Genomic DNA, 24475 nt, shown 5'->3' on the forward strand with positions numbered 1-24475 from the left:
GGGTTCGATCCCTGGTCTGGGAACCAGATCCCTCATGCTGCAACTAAAGATCCTGCGCGCGGCAACAAAGATCCCGTGTGCCTCAACTAAGACCCAGAGCAGCCAAATAAATAAATAAATAAACTTTTAAAAAAGCAAAAACACAGATTGGGAGAAGATATTTGCAACACACATAACTACAAGTGGTTGGTACACAAAATATACAAAAATATTTGTAATACTACAAACTAATAAGAAAATGAGGAAACATGGGTGAAGGATACGAACAGACGTTTCCCAAAAGACCCCAAACCTGATAAATATATGAAAATATGCTCATCTTCTCTAGCATCAGGGAAATACAAATGAACCCACAATGAGACACCAGGTAATGGCATCAGAGTGGCTAACAATTAGACATCTGATAACACCAAGTGCTGTCAAGGGGATGGAAAAACAGGAACTCTTGAGAATATAAATTGGTACAATAACTCAGGAAAGCCATATGGCAATATTTAATGAAATTGAATATTTGCATACCATGTGATCCTGCATCTTCACTTCTAGATATCTGCCCTAGGGAAATCTGGCACATGTTTACAAGGGTACATGCACAAAGATATTCTATAGCATTGGGGTGCACATATCTTTTCAAATTAGTGTTTTGTTTTCTTTGTATAAAAATGGGATGAAATTTTGCCATTTGAAACAGCATGGATGGACCTGGAGGGTATTATGCTTAGGAAATAAATAAGAGAAAGACAAATATGTCTTCACTTATATGTGGAATCTAAAAAATAGAACAAATGAAGAAATATGACAAAACAGGAACAGACTCACAGATACAGAGAACAAACTCATGGTTATCAGTGGGGAGAGGGGCTGGGGTCAGGGCAAAATAGGTGAAGGGTACAAACTACTAGGTATAATGTAAATAAGTTATAAGGATGTAATGTACAGCACAGGGAATATAGTCAATATTTTATAATAATTTTGAATGGAGTGTAATCTATAAAAATATCAAATTACTATGTTACATTGAAACTAATATAATATTGTAAGTCAACTGTACTTCAACAAAAAAATGAATGAATCACATTTCACATTTATTAGCATGTAACTGCATCTACATGTGTGAACACCAATAAACCTAAAAACAAAAAGCATAAAATCTAGAAACATAAAAAAGGTAAGTAGCAAAAGTTTACATATAGTATGTTAATATTTAGATAAAATTTACATGAAGTTTTAAGATGAAATCTTAGTGTATACTGGTTTTGGGATACCTATGAATACAATAGAAGTACAAAAACAAGCACAGGAATAATAGGTACTAAGTTCAGTACTGTGGTTACTTTTGGGGGCAAAGGAAGGAGGAGGGATGGTAATGGGATTGGAGTAGGGTTTAGCTCTATTTGTAATGTTTTATTTATTAAAAAATAAAGAGCACTCTGAAGAAATTATGGCAAAATATTAAAATCTTAAATCTTGTGGATGGTTTTCTATTCTATTATGTTTTACATTTTTGTAATATTTCATATGTTACACATTTAAACATATTAGGACTAGAAAGGAGCATGCTTTTAACGTTTAGATTTCCACTTACTAAGTTATAGGCAGATTTCACTGAGTAGTTGTTGCTTTTATAAAAAAGTGTTTTAAAACACTGTACAGTTCATTAAAATAAGAGGAAAAACATCTCCAGCTGACCTTATTTGCCAGAATGGAACACAGAGCTTCCTTGTGTTAAGTTGCCCCTCAGGATAGATCCCGTAATCTCATTTGTACCCAGTTTTCTATAATTACAACTGACAACATAATTAAAAAAAAAAAGACCTCTTTATGTTGAAGATAAAAGCATACTGTATTAACCATCCAGCTAAGGACCACAATTGACAAAAAGCTTTCTCTAATTAGTATGATTGTCAAAGTGTGTTAACATCAGGCTTTGGGAAGAGTAATGACTCTTCCAGGAAACTGGACCACTTTTGGAAACTTTTGTTCTGTGGTTGATAGGAAGAGCTTGCTGGTTCTGCTGCCTCTTGTCTCAAGCTGTGTTTTCCCAAGAAAAGAAAGAGAATGAGGATACTCTAGGGAACTATTTAGTGCCAATGAATGGTTGAGGAGTATATGACCGTAGCTTCTTTTGATTTTTTTAAACCGAGTATTGATGATTAAGCCCTGTCACTTGTTACATATTGGCAAAAGTCAAAAGCAGCCTATACATACATTAGGAAATGCAAATTGAAATAAGCAACCTTTCGGTACACAGCCGCGGGTAGGAAGTTATTTATCCCATATCTAAAATTTATGAGGCTTTTTATCTCGGCAAGTTGCCACATATGGTCCCCACCAGGTGTTTTGCTGCTAGCTTCAGACTAGAGCCATCTGCTTACGATCTTTTTGTTTCTGCTGAAATTAGCTGGGTACTATTAGATGTTTAGAGTTAAAGGTGGACCTTTCCAGATTGCTCACGGCTCTGTGCACATCATCTCTCTTCCCTCCGTCGGAAACATTGCTGTGTGTAAGCCATCACGCCCACCTCTTTACGTGCACGGTTTCCTTCAATCCTTGCAGCAACTCAGTGAAGAAACTGAACTTTCAGGGACTTTCTGCCTGTGAATGGCAGAGTCAGGTTCAAAACCACATTAGTCTGATACTGAAATCCATGGTCTCAACAATTACCATGCTATACTGCCATCAGGGAAGTGGTTTGCTTTTTTAAACTGTCTGTCATCCTTGTGGTTTTATATGGTGATTCGTTTTTTTAAGACTCTTGAGAAAAGATAAATTAAAAATATTGGGTTATGGGACTTCCCTGGCGGTCCAGTGGTTAAGACTCCGCACTCCCAATGCAGGGGGGCGCGGGTTCGATCCCTGGTTGGGGAACTAAGATCCCACATGCCGCACGGCGTGGCAAAAAAAAAAAGTTAATACTTAATCTGTTGGGAATAAATATAATGTTTTACAGTTACTTTTTTGTGGTCAGGATCAGTTAAAAGGCTAAAAGAGTGGATGAGCATTTTAAAAAAAATTCGCTGTTGAATGTCTGTATATTCTTAAATTTTTAAGTTAAAAATTAAACTTGAAAGTAAATAGATTGTGCCATCAAACTCTCGGAAGAATTACCTGCAAACCTGTTGCTGCCCCTCCTTCCCCCTCTTCCTGTTCCCACAGCACCACCTGCATCTCTTCCTGAAGTAATTGTCTTTCTTGCATTTATTGGTTGATTGGTGGTCTTCTCCATCTCACCCAGTCTGACTAGCTCAATGCTCTTTCCCCAGCACCGGCCTGACACAGTGCCTGGCCTGTCGTTGGTCTTCTAGAATTATATGTGGATTGGATGAAGGAATCTGAACTCTGAGCAAAGTCTTGGAAAGGATAAATAGCAGTAAAGATTTGGAATCTTGCTCTTAAGCCCATGAGGTCCTCTTTATTGTGCAGACTGTTTTCTTCTGTGTTTCTTTGTTACACTGGAGACCACTGCAGAAACATTCTCTGGCTCTGCTTCCAGGGGCGAGCACATGGCAGGAGTGCGTGTCCAGCGGGCACACCGCACTGTCCTCCCGCAGAGGCGGGCCGTGTTCACATCTCAGCCATGCCCTTTTCAGAACACTCTTTTAAAAAAAAGTGAATATTAGGTATGTATTATTTTTAATTACTGCCACTGATGTATGTAATTTGAAAATTAATGTTGCTGTAATTATACTGATATACTGAATAGTTATTCCCAGCTTCTTAGTCAGACAAATTAAGCTGTCTTTATGAATTCACTTTCAAAGCCTCAAAGTGGTTAAGGAATCGGGAGTATGCAGAATTAAAGCCTTTGTTCTGTGGTTAATTTAGCATGAGTTAGCAAATGTAATTGATTTTAAAAATGTGGCATCAAGATTAGATTTCCCTTCAAGGAGAACTTTTGGTCTCTGTTCTCTCTTGCCAGCGGTTTCTAATTTATAACAAACAGCTCACTTGGGGTCACATTCAAAACTGGAATTAAAGTGATTTGTTTGGGTTTGCTGACAAGGAGTTAAATGCTTTTAAATCGGGGACATTCTCCTCTGGGACCACAGATGCCCTGATTTTGAAAGAGATAACATGCACTATCTTGTCTACCATCGTACGTCCTGTACTTAACATAGTACCTGGCCTGAAGGTGCTCACTGATTTTTTTTTTTTTTAAGATGAGTGAGTGAATGAACGAATAAATCAAGGTCACTAGGAAATAGAACAGAAAAATGTATGTAACCTTTCTGTTTCTCCCCTGTTGAGGCGGTTCGTGTCTTTCTCTCACTGCCCTCACACTCCACTGTGGGCTCATAGCCCCCATCCCCCCCCTCCCGCCCCTCCCCCTTTGTCCCCCCCCCCCCCCCCCCCGCCTCCCCGGCAGCATCTGGTTTCTCTGCACTGAGACCTCCAGGTGACCAATCCTCAGGCCTATCCTCTGTTGTTGACGGATGTGTCACTCAGGGGAAGTACTGCTAGCGTCTGACTGGGCAAGTCACCCACATCTGCCCTATGGACGAGAATGAACACGTCAGGCCAGGTGAGGTGGAGAAAACAGCTGATAAATTAATAAATGCATGGAGGACACTTGCTACACAGAGGGCTCCAGAGGGTGCTCTGGGATCAAGACACGGGGAGGAGAGGCAACAGTTTGTAGGTAATTTTTCCAAGTTCGGCATGCCTGGATCCACACCTCCTTTTTTTAAAAATTTTTTTAAAGTAAATTTATTTATATTTTATTTTTGGCTGTGTTGGGTCTTCGTTGTTGTGTGCGGGCTTTCTCTAGTTGCAGAGAGCAGGGGTTACTCTTCACTGTGGTGCGCGGGCTTCTCATTGCGGTGGCTTCTCTTGTTGCGGAGCTCGGGCTCTAGGCGCGCCTGCTTCGGTAGCTGTGGCACTCGGGCTCAGTAGTTGTGGCTCGCGGGCTCTAGAGCGCAGGCTCAGTAGTTGTGACGCATGGGCTTAGTTGCTCTGTGGCATGTGGGATCTTCCCGGACCAGGGCTCGAACCCGTGTCCCCTGCACTGGCCGGCGGATTCTTAACCACTGTGCCACCAGGGAACTCCCTAAGGAGTTTTTTTGATGTGGACCATTTTTAAAGTCTTTACTGAGTTTGTTACAATATTGCTTCCGTTTTATGTTTTGGTTTTCTTGGCCCCGAGGCGTGTGGGATTCTAGCTCCCCGACCAGGGATCGAACCCGCACCCCCTGCACTGGAAGGAGAAGTCTTAACCACTGGACCGCCAGGGAGGTCCCTATACCTCCTTCTGACTTTCTGTGTCTGACACCAGGCACTCTGGATTATTTTGTTATAGCTCACGGTCTACACCTCCCTTCCCTTCTCTCTCTGGTCTGTCTAGCTTGGGGTCTCATCGCCATGTGGACAGCTCCAGGGCTCCATCGCTAGTCCAGATCCCTCTCGTAGGCTTCAGACCCACACACTGTCTGCTGGACTCTCCACGGGGCTCCAGCTCTGTATTCTGTCCTGCAGAACCCTGCAGGATCTGGCTCCAGCGTACCTCGCCAGGCTCCTCCCACCTCTAACTCTATGCTCCAGTAATACTGCACTTCTCTTAGTTCCAGAAGGTGCCATCTTTTCTTGCTCCTTTGAGCTTTTGTACATCCTCTGCTTGGAATATTCTTCTTTCCAACGTTCTTTTTCTGGCTAACTCTTATTCATTCTTCAGCAGCTTGGACATCACTTCTTTTTTTTTTTAAATTTATTTATTTAATTTATTTATTTTTGGCTGCATTGGGTCTTCGTTGCTGCGCGCGGGCTTTCTCTAGTTGCAGTGAGTGAGGACTGCTCTTCGTTGCGGTGCGTGGGCTTCTCATTGCGGTGGCTTCTCTTGTTGCAGAGCATGGGCTCTAGGTGCACGGGCTTCAGTAGTTGTGGCCCACGGGCTTAGTTGCTCCCCGGCATGTGGGATCTTCCCGGACCAGGGCTCGAACCCGTGTCCCCTGCATTGGCAGGTGGATTCTTAACCACTGCGCCACCAGGGGAGCCCAACATCACTTCTTCTGAGAACATTTCCTGCTCCCAACACTCCAAGTCTGGGTTTGTCTATCCGCGGTGACGTATTTTCTATTATGTAGTTTGAGCATTTATTACGCTGTTATAATTGCCTGTTCATCTCTTATTAGACTGTGAGATCAGTGAATACTTTGCTGTTTCTTTTCTGGGCGTAACTCAGAATGGAATGTTTTCTTGAATGTTTCTATCCCATTTGAGTTCCTTACGACCTCAGGGTTTACCCTAGAGCAACACCTTTTATAAATCACTTCTGTGTTTCTTTCTGGGCACTTCCTGTCCATCCTTTGCACATCTACCAGATCAGGAGCCCTAAGGTGCTGTTAGGCTAGCATCACTTCCCCGTACTGTGAAATTCATTGTTTTCCTTGGTCCTGTTCTCCTCAAGATAAAACTAATAGGCAGTCAACATGTGTGTTCCTTTTCTATATTTCTGTCGCAATTTAATGCATCAGCATTTTCTTAATGACCAAGCTGGATAAAGTGACAGTTTGGAGTTCTCACTCACCGTCACTTACTGAGCCCAAACACTGTCAGTGTCATTTAGAAACCGAGCAGGGGAAGAAAGTAAACCTTGTGAGCTTTGGATTAATACTGGATAGGTAGATTTGATAGTTAGATCACCCTCATGCCACCTTACATGTGATCCTCTCCTTTCTTTACTCCTCTTTTTCCCACCGCTGATGCTTCAGTTTAGACCCGCTTTAGCTCTGTTTGAAGTATCGTCACATCTAACTGACCCGTGACCCCCGGTTCTTTCTTCTTACTATAATTTGTGGAGATGAGATGAAAGTGCTCTCTAAACTGGAAACATGCACGTGTCAGTCATGAGCTTTAACATGCCTGCAGGAATCTTTCTCATAAAGCTACTCATGCTGCTCGTGTGAGATCTTCTGTCCCGGGCCACCTCAGTCCAGGGTGTGTCCCCATGGACGGGGGGTGTGGGTCATCTCTGTGTGTGCACTCAGCGTCGTGTAATAGAACGCATTGTTTATGAGTTCGCTCCTCTCCTGCATACCTTGGGTGCCGGAATCATGTTTTCTTCATCTTGCATGTGTCTCCCTCACTCCCCCTACCACTGCCCAGCGTAGGCCTGGCACATAAGAGATTAAACAACCTGTAGCATCGCGTAGGTATTAGCCAAAGACCTCTGGTGCTTCTGTCCCCTCTGCTGGAGTTGTCCTTCCCTCCTGCCTCCAGCTGTGGAATCCTTCCTAGCTGACAGCCTCTGATGCTGGAATACCTCGCTACCTAAAGTACGGTCTGGACCAGTGGCAGTGGCATCACCTGGGAGCTGTTTGTTGCAGGTTAAGAACCTGGGGAAAGTGTTTATTAACGTTTTTATTTCTGAACACAGGTGCTTGCCACCGGGCTCAGTGGTCTCTACTCTTCCCTGCCTACCAAGCTGGAAGAGAAAGATGAGGAATGGCACTGCCTTCTGAAGGACGACTGGCTCCTGCTCCCTCCCCTGGTCCAGTTCATGAACTCCCTTGAGTTCTGCAACGCCGTCATTCAGGTAGGAGCAGGCAAGGAACCCTTCGTCATGGCCCATTCAGGATACCAGCGTTGTGAAGGATCAGTTGATAAACATTCCTTTTCTTATTTCAATAAACGTTTATGGACTACTGATGCTTTACTTTAAGCCTACTGAATGTTCTCAAATGAGTAAAAGAGTTAGTTTATAGGTTTCTGGGACGTTTCAATTGAGAAAAAAAGAGTAGATTTTCTTTACCTTCGTTATAAAAAGTGCTAATTCTGTTTTGATTATCCACTTAACCATCAAAAATAAGTTGAATGCCTGACTCAGTAAATAGATATTTTTAGGCTTCTAAGTACTCCAAATTATACCACTTTTACTTGAAGGTCTTCTTGGGAGTCTACAAAGGAAAACACTTTATTTTGCTTAATGGTGCATACTGCATAAAGAATATTGTTATTCCAATTGAATTTAGAAGAAGTTAAGCATCTTCTTAGCAACACAAATTAAATTTGGTTTGAAATTGGCCTGCTTCGGGGAACAAATAACCACTGAACTCTAGTATATTGGCTTTTTGATTAGATTTTTACCTTCAGATTTCTTGTTACTGTTTTCAATAAAAAAAACAGATTTTATATATACTCAAGGGTGTAGTAGGTTTTCATCAAAAAATGTTTTATTTCTATATAGCACAAATATTACCTTAATATTGGATTTATTAAGAAATCAAATTTTCTTTATGGTGATTGTAAGGTGAAAAATGTTAGTTATAATCTGTGTATCTACCAAATAAAGAAATAGCTTCTGGAAGAAAATGCAAGTAAATTACTTTAGTTCCCATCTCATTTTTATTGCTAAGGCAAAGGAAATTTTATTTATGTATAAGATAAATGGATTACATCTTAAGTTATTTTTTCCTTTAATATTACAGTCTGACAATATTTTCTTGCAGAAGAATGTGGAAATAAAAAAGATGGAACTATTAGTTTCTCCCCAAATGTACACACACAGAGAGATTGTCAGTAATTTAAAGATCTAGCCTCACTTCCCTAGAAATTGCTTTTTACTTTATTGTTTGATGCTATTTTTATTTTTTTAGAGAAGGAGAAAGCTAACGGGCATGGTTAAGAACAGAGAAATTATATATTTTGTATCATATTTTGAGACTGAAGCCATATACTTTTAACATTTTTTGTTTGGGGGTATAAGTGAATAGGTTACAGTTGACCCCTGTATCTGCAGGTTCCACAGCTGTGGATTCAACCAACAGAGGATCTGAAAATATTTCGAAAAAAATCCAGAAAGTTCCAAAGGGCAAAACTTGAACTTGCTGTGTACCAGCAACTCTTTACACAGCGTTTACATTGTATTTACAACTATGTATATTGTATTAGGTATTATACAGTAATTTAGAGATGATTTACAGTATATGGGAAGATGTGTGTAGATTATATGCAAATACTGTGCCACTTTATATAAGGGACTTAAACATCTGCCGCCTTTGGTATCCTGGTGGGGGTGGGCATCCAGGAACCAGTTCCTTACAGACACCCAGGGATGGTTGTAATTATAAAAGATATTAGTAAGGCTTATCCATGCTAAATATATTTTGAAAATTAAATATAGGAAGTGTTGTACCTCTGATAATGTTTTCTGCTTTTTAACAGTATCTATTTTTTATGAAAAAATTCTCTAAATGCTTTCTTCCCCAATATAAATGATTATCAGAAAATGCATTTCAAAATGAGAATTTTTTTTCTGCTACCAAAATGAATGTTTTTAATTGTCTATTTTGACAGTTATTATTATTTTTTTAATTAGTCACAGGTTGAGATAGGACATAGACGAAGTTATGGAGCAAAAATTATACTTTCCAGTTTGTCAACTTCAATTTATGAGTCCCTATACATAATCAGTCTTTATTCTTGTTTTTTCAGATAGAAACTTAAAATTACCCGTTTTAAAATTTGAAGGTCCAGGCTGTTTATAATGGGATAAACCATCTGGAAAAATTACATGTTGGTTTGAAGTCTGAGTTTTCTTTAACCATGGAATAAATGGCCAACATTTGGATTTCCTTCTTGAATTCAGGATGTACACAGAAATGTTTGAGTTTAAGAAGACCTAAAGATTGCGCTCCGTATCTTTTTCATGACTACTGTTTCTCTCTTAGGTGGCTCACCCCTTGATTCGTAATCAGCTTGTCAATTATATTTACAATGGATTCTTGGTACCAGTCTTGGCTCCAGCTCTCCATAAGGTCAGTGATTGGCTGATGTAATCTTTTACCTGTTTCTAGTACAACGGATGGAAACTGAGGAAGGCGAACACAGTGTAATTGACTTGATGGTGACTTTAGCCTTATTTTCCTTCTCATTCCATCCATATTCCTTACCAGTATCAATTACAGGTCTTAATGATGGCAACAGCTTAAGTCTGATGGGATCCATTTGATGTCGTAGAACAGGACATTGTGAATGTCAAGTAAGGGAGTCTAAACAAGCATTGGCAACTGGACTGGCTCTTGTGTCTACTTGAGTTCATAGGTAGTGGCTACTTGGAACTCTCTGTGAAGCTGTCCTCTGAGCTTAAGAAGTCTGTCATAGAGAGTGTGAGGCTTCCTGTGGGCGTGGAGAGGGGCACTGGTGGCACAAGTGCCCTGGAGCTGCCATCTACTTAATAGAACATAGTTTTTTATTATAACAGCTTTGTGACAGCAAAAATTAAAGTGAAGCCAAGTGAAGGTCCCATCAAAGGTTGGCTGTCTCATTAGCATCACTCTGAATTCCTTATGACGTTCTCATTTTATAGAATAAATCAACTGATGTCTTTTCTATTGTGAGCTGTCAGGAGACATCGTGGACCTAGCATTCTAATTTTAAGGAGGTTTTTTTTTTTCACTAAGTAAAGACACATATACAGTACTTAGTTCAGAGGATCCTTGTCAAGTTATTGGCATTGACAGCCCTGGCAGGGAGAGAAGCAAAGAACAACGTATCACATGCCTTCTGATGGAACGCCCACCTTTGTATATCTGGACGTTCCATTTCCATGGGCTCACATTTTATAGAAACCAAGAACACCTGATCATGGCAACTTTGAAGCCTGGCTGTGGTGCTGATGGGAGTTCTCGTTTAGAGCAGCAGGTCTTGGTGGAAGATGTTCACCTCTTACCATTTAGTGCCTTTTGAGCACAGTAGCAATATTTTGCAAAACAAACAGGGTACTTGGTCTGACTAGGATTTTTGTGTTACTTCTGGGTTCAGGAGGTAATCTTGGATGTGGTTTGAACATATTGAGGGTCCCAGGTTATTTCACTGGTTTATGGGAACCAAGGAACCAAGTCTTTGAAATTAAATTTGTCTTGGAAGATATGGGACACACCTCTGGAAAATACAAACCTTGTATTTGTTTCTACCTTGTCCTTCTGTTAGTACCTTGCTGTTCTGGAGGAGGGGTGGGTGTCTGAAGGTCTCTAAGCCCCTGCATGGAGGAATTTTCCTTTATGGGGGAATAGAATGGTGCCCTGGAAATTCTTTGACAGTAATTATCCACGTACTCTCTTGCGCATTTAGACTTTCTTCCTCATTTATTCCCATCCTTTTTCTCATTGACCGGCTGATATAAAATTATTTCCCAAGTCATTATTATAATAGTGATAATTGTAATTATTATTTGTTCAGGACATTTTATGTTATTATAATTAGCATACCTTAATGTCACAAATAACTCTTTATCCACAATCGAGGATGAGATCCACCTCAGAGAGCTGTTAGGAGGCTCTGACTGGTCCCTGAGTACTTCTCCTTCATAGCACTTACCACGAGTGGAATTAAATCATTCAATGTGCAGGACCTTGTGTAATGTCTCCACAATGCTCTGCCTGCTTCTTGAGGGTAAGGCTCACACCCATTTTGTTTCCTGGGGAACCTCAAGTGCTGAATCTCCAGTCCCTTAGACCTGGGGGTTGAATAAACAGCACAAGTATGGAATGATGTTTGTTAAAGTGCTGGGCAGAGTGTTGGCACTCAGTACATTCCCAGACAGTGGTTCCTAGAGAAAAATAACAGCACCTACATGTGTTAACTCACATTGTTCTCAGTTATGCCCATAATTAAAATATGAGATTGAAAAATCATGAAGTTGTTAATACAGGCTTATTGTGGGAAAAAACAGTCAATACTGAATATATAAAATACTAAGTGGAGTTACTAGATTTGAATTTCCCATCCCTAATAAGATTCCTTAACTTTTACCCATTGCAGACCATTCCTCCCAGGGCTATGTGGCGACTAGGGAGAATATTTCCTTCCTAATTTATTTCTCTCCCTGCTCTTCATCTTTCATTGTTTGTGTTTTTATCACTTAGAATGAGGAGGTTTAGGAGGAAGCAGGGCAGAGGAGGAAGGTGAACGGCCTCTCCGCTGGCTCTCAGCTCCCTACGTGGCTGATGAAGAGAAGAGCCTCTTGTGAGGGGCAGGACAGGGGCTCAGGGCGGAGGAGGGAAGTGCAGGGCTGGGTGTCTCTGAGGAGCTCCCAGTGGGAGCAGACACACCCTGTGTCCTCGCCTTTGACCCGGGAAGGGACACCCAGAAGTCTCAGGGCTACTGGAGCGGCTCCGGTCCACATTTCTCATATTCAGGGTCCTTCGCCTTGAGGCTTATTTTATACCCTACATAAATTTCCTTTGTGGACTATCTCAGCTCCCAATTTACGTCTAGCATTTTAGTTGCCTGCAATCAATGGAGGCAGTTTGCAGGGGTGAACTTTCTCTGTCTCATAAATAGTATAGATAAATCCAGGTTTAAAAATTTTCCCACACCACAGTCAATACTCATAAACAATATTTCCACAGCATTTCTTAACCAGAGATGGAGTCGTTACAAAGGGTTGAAGGGCAGTAAAAGGTGGGTGTGGGGCTTTGACAGGTGAAGATCATCTCCACCTTTCTTCTGCCCTCTCTGGAGACGCGTAACGTCACCCTGCCTCTGCACGGGTCCTGCTGGGCGCCGTCTTCATCCCACGCTGGGGGATGGCCGTTTATTCTTCTGTGTTGGTGCAAAGGAGTATCTGGTTTTTTTTTTTTTTTTAAAGGGCTGCATAGTTTAGTGTGGATATATAGGCCCACAATCCCTTATTCACACTCAGAAATTCAAAAAGCCCTGAAAACTGAATGTTTTTAATCATTCATATGGCAGCGCAGTCCCACCTTTGCTGAACTCCTTTGGTGGCAAACCCATACCTGCACTGTCTCCAGGCTATTTATTTTTATACCACTTGTGTTAATGTTTGTATGTTTCGTGGAGGACATAGTACAGTAAGTCCCCTACATACGAACCTGCAAGTTGCGAATTTTCAAAGATGCAAATGTGCGTTCGCGTGTCCAGTCACATAAGTTGGTTCACGTGTCTGGCAGACTTTTCAAGGTACTGTACTGTAAAATTAAAAATGTTTTATTTTTTGTGTTTGTTTTTTATGTATTATTCGTGTGAAAAGTATTACAAACCTATTATAGTACAGTACTAATTAGCCGATTGTGTTAGTTGGATACCTAGGCTAACTTTCTTGGACTTACGGACAAATTGGACTTATGGGCATGCTCTCGGAACAGAACTTGTTCATATGTAGGGGACTTGCTGTATTAATGTATTTGATGGTAGAGTTTTGCGCCAGACCTGCTGGGTTTGTTATGTCAACTATGGCAGATGTACATATTACTTTCTGAAAAGTTTTGAATTCCAAAATGCACATGGTCTCCAGGTTTTGGATGAGGGATTGGGAACCTATTTTGGACATCTGGGGAAGGATACATTTCTGGAGATAGGTGAAAATCATACTTTGTAAAAGTCATATTAAAGAAAATGATACCGTGTTAATATAGGTCATTTAGGAATTAGATCCAGCCATACATACAGACATCACATTGCATTGGGTTGGCCAAAAAGTTCATTCGGGATTTTCCGTACATTGGGGCCACCCTTATTCAGCAAAAGCTAGTTCTACTGTCTTTATATGTTTAATATCAAAGCTCAGTTTTCAAGGCTGAATATTTATTGGGATGGTTGTATTAGTCTGGGTCCTCAGAGGAGAGGATGCCAAGGTAGGATTAAATGTGCAAGGATTTTATTAGGGGAAGTGCTTGTGAGAGAGAAAATAGGAAGCAAGGTGGGGAAGGCTGGGGGAGCTGTCAGACTGCAATGCAAACCTGACCCCGGGTAAAGGGAGGGGGGAGAGGTTGGCCGGAGTGTCCGAGACTTCTGTGCAGTGTGAGAAAGGCCTTCAGAGGAGGCCTGCGTCTCCCAGAACGGTTCTGCCTTAGCATCCCTCGGTAGAAGTTGTCAGTCTGCGCACTGAAACAGTGTCACTTCTGCCATGTTTTATTGTTCCTGGTAGTCGCAGAGCCCACCCACTTTCAAGGGGAGAGGACATAGACCCCACATCTTGATGATAGGAATGTCAAAGAATGTGTGGCCATATTCTGGGCAGGTTTACCACGGTCACCACCCTGAGACCGGATTTGTGCGTAAAGGGTCCGAGAGCTATATGCAGAGACCCCCTGATAAGAACCAGGAACCTCAGACGTGGGTCACAGCCAATCTGGGAGGGAGTCAGGGGAATAAATAGCCAAACTTCACTCTCCTCCCTGCCTCCGATCTCCTGCTGGACTCCGCTGGGTGAACCCAAATGGAATCCAGGTGGCAAGGGAATCGTGGAGAAAATTGGTGCATACAGGTGAATTGGGGCTCAGAGCAGGGTGGAGAAGATGAAGAGTGGATATGCACGGGCAAATGGAAGCCATCAGGACACGTCTGTACTCACTTCAGCATTGTAGAGTGTTCATGAGCAGTGAGAGATGGCAACTGTAAGAGTGTGTTTGGGTTTAGTGCTTAAGTAAATTGCGGCTTAAAATTTTCTAGAAACACATAAGAAAGTACAGTTCAGAGTTGCCGCCTAAGTCTGTATATTGATCCTTATCCTCTGGAACCTAAAACATAGTTAGACTTTAATGTGACAGGCAGATATGCCAACAACATACGAGACATGAATAAACAGCAAAGCAATATCTCAAGCATAGGTAACCATCACCAAGTCAAGCTTATCATTACACGGATTCACACAGAGGCAGGGTGTGTGGTGGAAGAGTTCTAGACCATGAGCCAGAAGATCTGGGTTCTAATCCCGGCTCTTGTATTTACTGCTGTGTGACCTTGTGCAAAGCTTTTAACCTCTCTGAGTCTCATTTTCCTCTGCTGCACAGTGGGGATAGTTACACTCCTCTTGCCTCAAACATGAGAGCATTCTCTTTTTTTTAACATCTTTATTGGAGTATAAGTGCTTTACAGTGGTGTGTTAGTTTCTGCTGTATAACAATATGAATCAGCCATATGTATACATATATCCCCATATCCCCTCCCTCTTGCATCTCCCTCCCACCCTCCCTATCCCACCCCTCTAGGTGGTCACAAAGCACTGAGCTGATCTCCCTGTGCTATGTAGCTGCTTCCCACTAGCTAGCTATTTTACATTTGGTAGTGTATATATGTCCATGCCACTCTCTCACTTCGTCCCAGCTTCCCCTTCCCCCTCCCCGTGTCCTCAAGTCCATTCCACGAGAGCATTCTGAAAGCAGTGTACTGTCACACGCAAAGGTCTTATGGTACTCACTCCAGGACAGAGTCTGCCATCTCATATGCAGGCAGAGGGTAATATCGTGTGTTCAAAGACCACTTGGTGAGTGTGTGCTGGGTGCAAAACACGTGATCAGACCCTGTGGGGAGATGGAGGTGACTGAAAGCCCCTCTCGGTCTCCGTGGAGCTTGTGATCTGGGACCCAGGAGACGGACAGGCCAACCACAAACTTCAGACAAGATGGACTAAGATGAGTGCCGTGACAGAGAAGGCAGCAGGGGCAGGTGGGTGAGGGGTGCGCTGTGACACGGAGTGGGTGATTAGGGAGAGCGACTGGGTGCTGAGCCGTGAAGGTGAGCAGCTGGGGAAGGACATCCGGGGACAGAACGCTGGCAGGAGCCAAGGCTCGGAGGCTGTGTTTGGATACACTACACCCGGAGTGTGGCTGTGCAGGGGAGGCCCAGGAGGGTGGGGGCTGGGGAAAGGCCCTACCCTGACTCCCAGGGCAGGTGAGCTTTTTCGTCCATAGCAAGGAGTTTCAGTGCAGGGAGCTTCCGATGATGAGGGGCTCAGGGACAGTCCGGTGGGGACAAAGTTAGGTCGGCGGGTGCACTGGCATTTTGGGAAGCATGGTGGGGAACTGAAAAATCAGAAAGGAAGGACGTTCAAGAGAAGTGAAGGGTTGAGGGGAAGGGGCTGGGGAAAGTAGGGATGCAGGGAGTAAAGGTTCCAAGGAGAAGAGATGGTCCCGATCACCAAGCGTCAGGTCCTCCCAAGTACCTGAGAGAGCAGACTGCTGCTCCCCGGGTACAACCGCCAGCGTTCCTCTCGCCACATCATTTAATGCACTTTAAACATTTGTTTGAAATATTGGGATTTTAAAGAATCACTTTATTTACAAACCTGAGGCTTCTGACTCCTGGACCAGAGTTGCCTGCTTTCCCTCTGACCGCCACCCTCCAGACTCTCCTGTTCTCCTTCAGAGTCTGTCTGACCTCTCTCCTTTCCTGCCCTACGTGTGGGCGTGCCCAGGGCTTGGGCTCTGCTGATCAACCACCAGCTGGATCCCTTGGCCTGAGTGACCTGCCATGCCCTCAGACGTAGAATATCAAAAGCAACACTCATATTCTCTTTCCGGGCCACCTGAGTGCAGCCTCTGCACAATTCCTTAGTGTGAATGACATCATTTCCCCTAGTTACCTGGTCTAGAAACCTTGATTATTCTCGAATCTCTTCTCATGCTCCCCCCTGCTACAAGGCCAGCCTTTTCCCATAAGGTTCTGTAGTCTGATCCTTTTTGTTTCTTCTCCCAACAGTGTCCATGTAGGTCATCCTCTGTACATACCTCGACCACACCTCGACATGGGTCTCATTGCTACGACTTCTTTCTTCAGGTTGTTGCACCCATAGCTGCTGGATTAAGTTTTCTAAACACATCTTTAAATGCACCGCCTTCCTCTGAAACCTTGAGTGGCTCATTTCCTAGGTCTTCTCAGTGTGCACGCTGCTCCAGGGCCCCCCTCCCACCCGCCTCGTTCTTAGGTCGGGGCCTCTCCTGTACTTAGTCTGTTCCCTTCGCTTGTTCTTCTCCTGTCGGGTCTTACTCTCTCTTTAAGGGGCAGCCTAAATCCCACTCCTGCCTGCAGCTGTCCCTGACTTTGGGGCTGTAGGCTGTCTCTTGTCTAGAATCTGTAGCTCAGTGTCTGTCAGTGGTCATTTGACACTGAGCATATGCTACTGTCTCTTGTTCAGCATATTCTTGGTATTAGACTCTGTTTCCCCACCTCTATCTGAAACCCCTGGAATAGTCTCTATCTGCAGTTCCCAAACAGTGTGCCAAGGAACCCTGGGCTTCTTGGTGGGAGAACTCAGTGAAAAGTGCCTACGTTTATGAGGGAAATACAGTGACACCTGTTGGACACCACGTGAATTAACTAACTTGAAATAAGCCAGTTTCTGCATTAAATATACATTCCTTTCAATATGGGCATACTTTTTGCAAAACCAAGTTTTTGTTGGGTGCTGTGCTTAAAAGCAAGTATCACATGAAAATCCATGTGGAACAGGGTGTGAGGTTGGCAGTGTCCAGTCTGATTCTGAGGTTCGAGTGCCCAACAGGAGTTAAGTTGTTAGGACCTAACCACATAGTAAGTTGTTTGGACTTAAATCCTTAATAGATGGGATGGTTGGGTATTTCTTTTGGCTTAGGGGTGCTGTGAAAAATTACTGATATACTGAAGGTGCCAGAGACTGAGAAAATTTCAGAACCTCTGGTTTGTGTTGTATGTTTTTTGGTGCCTCTATAGCAGGGTTTGACAACTATGACCTGTGGGCCAGGTCTGGCCTGTGGCCTGTTTTTCTATATCCTGAATGTTAAGAATGGTTTTTACATCCATCTACAGATGAATGATTAGACAAAAACATGGTATATACATACAATGGAATATTATTCAGCTTTAAAAAGGAAGGAGATTCTGGTACATGCTACATCATGGATGAACCTTGAGGACATTATGCTAAGTGAAATAAGCCAGTCATAAAAAGACAAATACTGTATGATTCCACTTCCATGAGGTATCTAGAACACTTAAATTCATAGAGACAGATTAGAATGGTGGTTGCCAGGGGCTGCAGGAGGGGAGAATGGGGAGTTGTTTAATGGGTAGAGAGTTTCAGCTTCGTTAGACGGAAAGAATTCTGGAGGTGGATGGTGATATTGGTTGCACAACAATATGAATGTACTTAATACCACTGAACTGTACACTTTAAAATGGTTAGAATGGCAAATTTTATATTATGTGTACTTTACCACAATTTTTAAAAAGAATTTTTTTACGCTTTTCCAAGATTTTTGTTTTAAGGAGTATATGACAGAGACTGTATGTAACTTGTGAAACCTAAAATATTTCCTTTCTGGCCCTTTATAGAAAAAGTTTGCTGATCCTGGTAATAGGGGGTAGCGTGGTGTCCTGGACATTTTAGGTGATCAATAAATGTTTGAGGATGATGATAATAGTAGAAGAAAGTCCCCAGGTAGAGAGAGATGCCGCCCCCCCCACCCCCACCCCCCTTTTTTGTTTTTTTTGAATGCAGTGATCAGGTTGAGGAGCCACAGACAAGGCCAGAAGTGGAGCAGGCTGATTGGCTTTGTCACCAGCTTAGAGGAATCTTTGTCTAGGTTGTCGATTAGGGGCCCTGGGCTGGCGGGAGACCGGTGGATGGTTGGCAGTAGCAGCCAAAGATGGCTTCAGTGCTGCCCTGGCCCCAGCAAGGTTACAAGAGGGGGCAGAGTTGCAGGCAGAGCATGCTGGGCTCCGTCATATTATTTCTGTCAAGTATCTTGTAAACTAGGATGTTCTGTTTTGTGGGTTATTTTGGCTCCTTTATTTGGAGACTGTGAGGGAATTAGGGCAGAAGTTTGGGGCTCTCTGTGGTGGTTGGAGGTGGAGACCTTGAGGGGAGTGTGCTGAAGTAAAGGATGGATGGAAGGAAAAATAATGACACACCATTCTTTTCCGATGGCAGCTCACAGGCGCTAGCTGCAATAACCATGACCTCAAAGAAAGCCCGTACCTTTGGATTTTGCGGAGAGCAGCCAGCAGTGTTTCATTCAGCAAATTAGTCCATACACGTGCACTTGGAAAAACAGAAGCAAAAAACCCACCAGAAACACTGATTTTTCCACCATCTCTTGTGTGCTAAAACCATGTTTGAACAATATACACAGGTAGACTAGTTTCAGCCAAGGCATGCATGTGTGCTGGCTTCTTATAAGCCACTGTGGAGCCCATTTGTTTTAGAATCTCATCTTCCAAACACACACATACATATTCATGATCTATATCCTGTGAGCTCAATAATTCATGGCTTATTGACTTAGGCTGATGGATGGAAGTTTTTTGGAGACTAGAGAAGAAAAGATGGAAATTTTGAGAGGCTGGGAGCAGACACACCTGTGAGTCGCCCACTTGCTCTTTGTGTGCCTGTGGGTGTGGTGGGCTGGGACCCCTTTAGAGCCCAGTGGGGCTCCCACTAGCCAGGGATGTTTTTGACTTTCATGCCCAGTGAAACTAGTGACTGAAGATTTTAAGAGCAACTGCATACCGTCTTCAAATTATCACCGTTAATGAGTGTTAATGAGCTATAATTGGGTGCTGAGTGTAGAGGTTTACACTGGTCCCTTCTGCCGGTGTTTCGTCTCCAGCGAGGAGTGGACGGAGCAGCCTGTCACTTAACTGTCACTTATATCCGTCCTTCTCCACGCATCTCTTGTCTGGGAGATGGTGGAGGGGGCTCGGGGTGGCAAGAGCGTAGAGACAAGTCCCCTACTTGCTCTTCTGGCAGACTTCCTGTTGCATTTTTGGATGCCTAGCAGGTTGGTGCCCTTCATCACTCTGCTATCATCTGTGTCACCTCCAGAAGGCAAATACCGTGACGTTTTATGTCTGGTTTCCAATAATGCTGTAAAATTTCTTCGATCAGGTCATTCCCCTTTCAGTGGGAAATTGGAAGAAGGAGGAAATTAGGATGCCATCTTGGCCCTGGAAATTTGAGATTTTATTTTTCAAGTCTGGTGGTTCTTTGCTGAATCTTTTATAGTTTTCCGTTGAGTCATGGAGCTCTACACTAGACTCCAGCTCTGGGGTGAACCGTACCGAAAACTGTAGTGGGATCATATTTTGGTCTCTCCCTTTCATATTTCTATTTATGCATTTCAACAATTTGCTTTTTCAAATGCATTCTCTACCTTATTGACGCAACCTCTGCAATCACTGAAGGCTCCCAAATGTTATCCTGCTCTGTTTTCTGCTAGCTCCTTATCCTCTTCCTGCAGTGATGTTGAACTGTCCTTGCTCATATGGAACTTTGTTTCTCACCATGCCTGGAGTAAATGAGTTACTTGGAATGATTCTCTTCTCCACTGCGCTGAAAGTATAGCTGTGTGCCCACCTGGGCCCACAGATGCCGGTCTGTGTGAGGGGAAGGGCTCTCAGGCGTGTCCTGGTGAAATGAGGTTATTCCTCTTGGAAGCTGCTGCCGTGGCCTCACAGCCTCTGAGGCGGCTCCAGCGGGCTCCAGGGCAGGGAGGGGTCCCTCCAGGGCCAGCTGGCAGCGGGGGCAGCCGTGTGCTGTGATGTGTGAGCTCAGCAGGAAGGCTTGGGGCGCCTGGTGCCACCTCAAGCTCATATATAGCGTTGTGGTTCCTGTCCGATGCTGGGGACCCAGGGGTGACTGAGGATCTGGGATGGCGGGGACAGAGCCCAAGCAATCATTCTGTCTCCTGTTACCCTGGACTCCACAGGAGAGTTCTGTGGAAACAGAGGGGCCAGATGTGACTGTCACTGTCTTCCATCAGTAAGGGCAGTCGAATGAGGTAATTAAAAGACCCAGTCCTGTCGTGGGCCTGCAGCTATGTGACACTGTTAAACTTGGATCGAAAAAAATCATATTAAGCGGGCAAGCTTGAGACAGCCTAAATTAATAATTGCTCTATCCAACGAGACCCAGCTAGTAAACAGACCTAGAAGATTTCAGTGACAGTTATAAGAGGCTTTGACTTGGAAATACTTGATCTATTAATTGAAAACTGAAAGTATGTGCAATCTAATACATTCTATTAATGCATTATATGTGATTAATACAATTCGGGGAAGCAATCTAGCTTCACGTTGAGAAAAATGGCTTTTGAGATTGACCTTAGTTGGAGTTCTGGCTCTTGGCGATTTAACTAGCAGCGCCTTGTGGCAAGTGCCCTCATCTGTGTATATGTGTTAGCTGCGGGTAATAACACCTACCTTATTGGGTTCTTGTGAGGAATAAACGAGATGCCGCGTTGAGAGAGCTTGTTGTCTCTGGCACTTAGTACTGAATACGTATCACCTATTAACTGAACCAGCTGAGTCTCTAAATGAGACGTCCCTCCCATGGCCCTGTATGTTACTGGACAGTAATAACACCTACCTTATTGGGTTCTTGTGAGGAATAAACGAGATGCCGCATTGAGAGAGCTTGTTGTCTCTGGCACTTAGTACTGAATACGTATCACCTATTAACTTAACCAGCTGAGTCTCTAAATGAGACGTCCCTCCCATGGCCCTGTATGTTACTGGACAGTGAGTTGTGTTGTTGTTGTTGGTTTTTTTTACCATTTTTAGTACTATCGTGCTTTGATTTTAGGTAATATGCTTATCGTTCCTTAGCAGATTTTTACATTATTTCATAGACAGCATGACTTTGGATTTACTCTTCCCTTATTTCTTTCCCTCAGAATGGGATGTCAATTCAGTTGTTCATAGAGTTATTTCCCTCTTTGTTCTAATTCTCAGTGTCAGAGGTTCTCAAACGTAAATGTGCGAAAACAGTTCCCTGGGAACTTCTTACATGTAAACTCCTGAGGGCTGGGTATGTGGCTTTCATGGGTGAGCTTGAGGCCCAGGAGTTCACACTTTAGCCAACACCCAGGCGCTCCAAGGGCCACACTCGGGTGATCATACTGATCTGTGCCCTTCTGCTGGCCCTTTGGCTGGTTATGCTCTTTTACTGAAGTAGGATTTGGAAGACATGGGTTTTAGTTTTATGTGGGATCGCAAGGACCTTAACTCACTTAAGGATTCAGTTTTTTCACGTGTAGTAATCCCCCCCGTCAGCTTCCCAAGACTGGGGAACATCAGACAAGAAGGTAGATAACAACAGTCTGTGAAGCCGTGAAGCCTCTTCCAAGTGAGCAAGGTGTTAAAATGGGGATGAGTCAAAAAGGATCTTGCTGTGATTTGTGTCATAGAGTGTTCTGCCTATGTTTTCCTCTAAGAGTCTGTCATACAGAGTGAAGTAAGTCAGAAAGAGAAAAACAAATACCGTATGCTAACACATATATATGGAATCTAAGAAAAAAAAGAAAAAAGTTCATGAAGAACCTAGGGGTAAGATGGGAATAAAGACACAGACCTACTAGAGAACGGACTTGAGGATATGGGGAGGAGGAAGGGTAAGCTGTGACAAAGTGAGAGAGTGGCATGGACATATATACACTACCAAACGTAAAATAGATAGCTAGTGGGAAGCAGCCGCATAGAACAGGGAGATCAGCTCGGTGCTTTGTGACCACCTAGAGGGGTGGGATAGGGAGGGTGGGAGGGAGGGAGATGCAAGAGGGAAGAGATATGGGAACATATGTATATGTATAAATGATTCACTTTGTTATAAAGCAGAAACTAACACACCGTTGTAAAGCAATTATACTCCAATAAAGATGTTAAAAAAAAAAAGAAAAGAAAAAATATATATATATTCTCAAAAAAAAAAAAAATGGGGATGAGTTTCTGCTCTGCCCCCTCTGGAGCTGTTTTAGCCAGCAAGGCAGAAAACATAGGTGAAAATAGTTTGCATAATTTAAAGACTTACTAGTCGTAGTATCTAAAGGTTGAGCAGTGAAAGAAGATTGTTGGGTTGTAAGAATGTGTTTCTGCCCCTGATGTGTGCATGGTGTTTGATTGAGGGAAGTACCTCTCATTGTTCAGGATGCTGGGCAAGTGCTATTACTCATCACCCTGAAATCAGCTCCGCTGTCCTGTGTGATGCTGTTAAGATATGCAGACAGTGATGTCAATACCATAAAAACTCCTTTCAAATGGAAATGCTGTCAGCTTGGCAGTGGGAATCCTGACCACTCACCGATGTCATGTGTATCCCAGAATATTACAGGGCATCGCCTTTCCACTGCCGACCTGGTCTTACCAGGTGGTTTGGTGCTGTGGGCAGAAGGGAAAAGGAGGTTGTAACTGGAGGTTACACAATAAAGAGGAGATGGGCAGATTTTCTCGGGTTGACTGTAACCATTATTACTTTTTCACTTCTCATACTGTACGTTAAGTGGAAAGATGACATGTACAGATATTTAGATCCATACACAAGTATTCTTTTCTCTTTATCAATATATAGAAAAGCCTAGGAGAGTCCATTGTTTATCCCAGAGCTATCACTTGTGGACCAACTGTGGAACAAGATGATATGTCTAGTATTTATTGTGGAAAGCATCTGAGAATGTGGCAGTAGATTATAATAGAAGCTATTGGAACATTCACCTCTTTTTTTTTTTTCCTAAAGAAAATCTCGTGATTAATATCTAAGGTCTTGCGCTAAGTTTCCAGCCTGCTTTAAACGCTGTGTCTTTGGATATTTTGTAGACACGGAGGTTCCAGGTAAGGCACGTGGTGTGTGTGCAGCCAAGGCCTGGGCATATTGTTATATGAATGAAAATCTAAATATTTCCCCCCATTTTGCATGTTCACAGAACAAATAGTGAACTAACCGGCCGTAGGATTCATGATGTCATCACCTTGGCGTTGACAGCTTCATGGTGTCTTGAGGGCATCCTTGTCTCTACACTGCTGTATCTAATGCTGTGCCAAAACAAATAAAAACAAAAAACAATACTGGCCTGAGTAAACAGACTTAAACTAGAGAGCAAAGAGGAGGGCAGATTTATTCATTCATTGACACAAACCTAGATGTAGTGGTATCCAGTGAATAAGGTCTTTGCAAAGGATTTAGTACGATGTGGACTTGAGAGTCAGGCCGCCAGGGTCGATATCTCAGCTCTGCCACTTGCTGGCTGTGTGCCCTTGGGCAGAACCTTTAACCTCTCTGAGCCATTTTCCTCATTTCCATTTGTAAAATGGGGGGGTGATAATAATAGTGCCTACCTTATAGGATTTGTGAGGATTTAAGGACTTTAAAATGATGCCTGGCACAGAGTACGTGCTATGTATGCGTTAACTCTATTATAACGATTTCTGTATTTACTATGTACTTGTTGGAAAATCATAATTTTAGATGACCCAGCAGTGCTTTCATTGATCTGTAATACTATACTGTAATACTACTATTATTATTATCTGTATTAACATGACATTTGGCACGTTGCCAGGAGGAAATGGGGAGAGAACTGTAGACATCAAGGTACCGGAGAAATAACTCAGACGTAGACTTGGTAGAGCCCGACTCTGAATCTTCCCCAGGCCAATCCCAGTGTCTTCCTCCTGCTCTCTCCATAGACCCTCTTCTCCTGCTCCCCTGGACCATTTGCTCTACACTGAGTGCGAATTAGCCTTCTAGTTAAAAGCCTGTGCTTCTGCTTCCCTCTACTTGAGTGGCCTTTCTCCTGCGACTATACTTACCCCAATCCTTCTCCTCCTCCAGGATCCTGACCATATGCCACCTTCTTCTGGAAGTCTTCGTGATCAAGCCAGAAGTAGGCAATCACTCCTCACTTCTTAGAGTTTGGCTGGTATCACTCACGTGGCACTTCAGGATCCTCTCGTATGATCGTTATGGGTTTAATGTCTTACCTGTGCTATC

The 24475-nt window shown here is 43.2% G+C and overlaps 1 protein-coding gene across 5 annotated transcripts in view; it reads left to right on the forward strand.

Annotated features, from left to right (window-relative positions):
• Positions 1 to 24475, forward strand: part of FAM160A1 (family with sequence similarity 160 member A1) — a 264481-nt gene that overhangs the window by 179237 nt on the left and 60769 nt on the right. For all 5 annotated transcript variants that reach the window (XM_036852349.1, XM_036852351.1, XM_036852352.1 and 2 more), the window contains 2 exons: positions 7370 to 7528; positions 9663 to 9749. In XM_036852349.1, the coding sequence (XP_036708244.1) occupies positions 7370 to 7528; positions 9663 to 9749 (246 nt within the window). The remainder of the gene's footprint in view (positions 1 to 7369; positions 7529 to 9662; positions 9750 to 24475) is intronic.

This window comes from Balaenoptera musculus, chromosome 5, assembly GCF_009873245.2.
Source record: "Balaenoptera musculus isolate JJ_BM4_2016_0621 chromosome 5, mBalMus1.pri.v3, whole genome shotgun sequence".
NCBI classification, from domain to species: domain Eukaryota; kingdom Metazoa; phylum Chordata; class Mammalia; order Artiodactyla; family Balaenopteridae; genus Balaenoptera; species Balaenoptera musculus.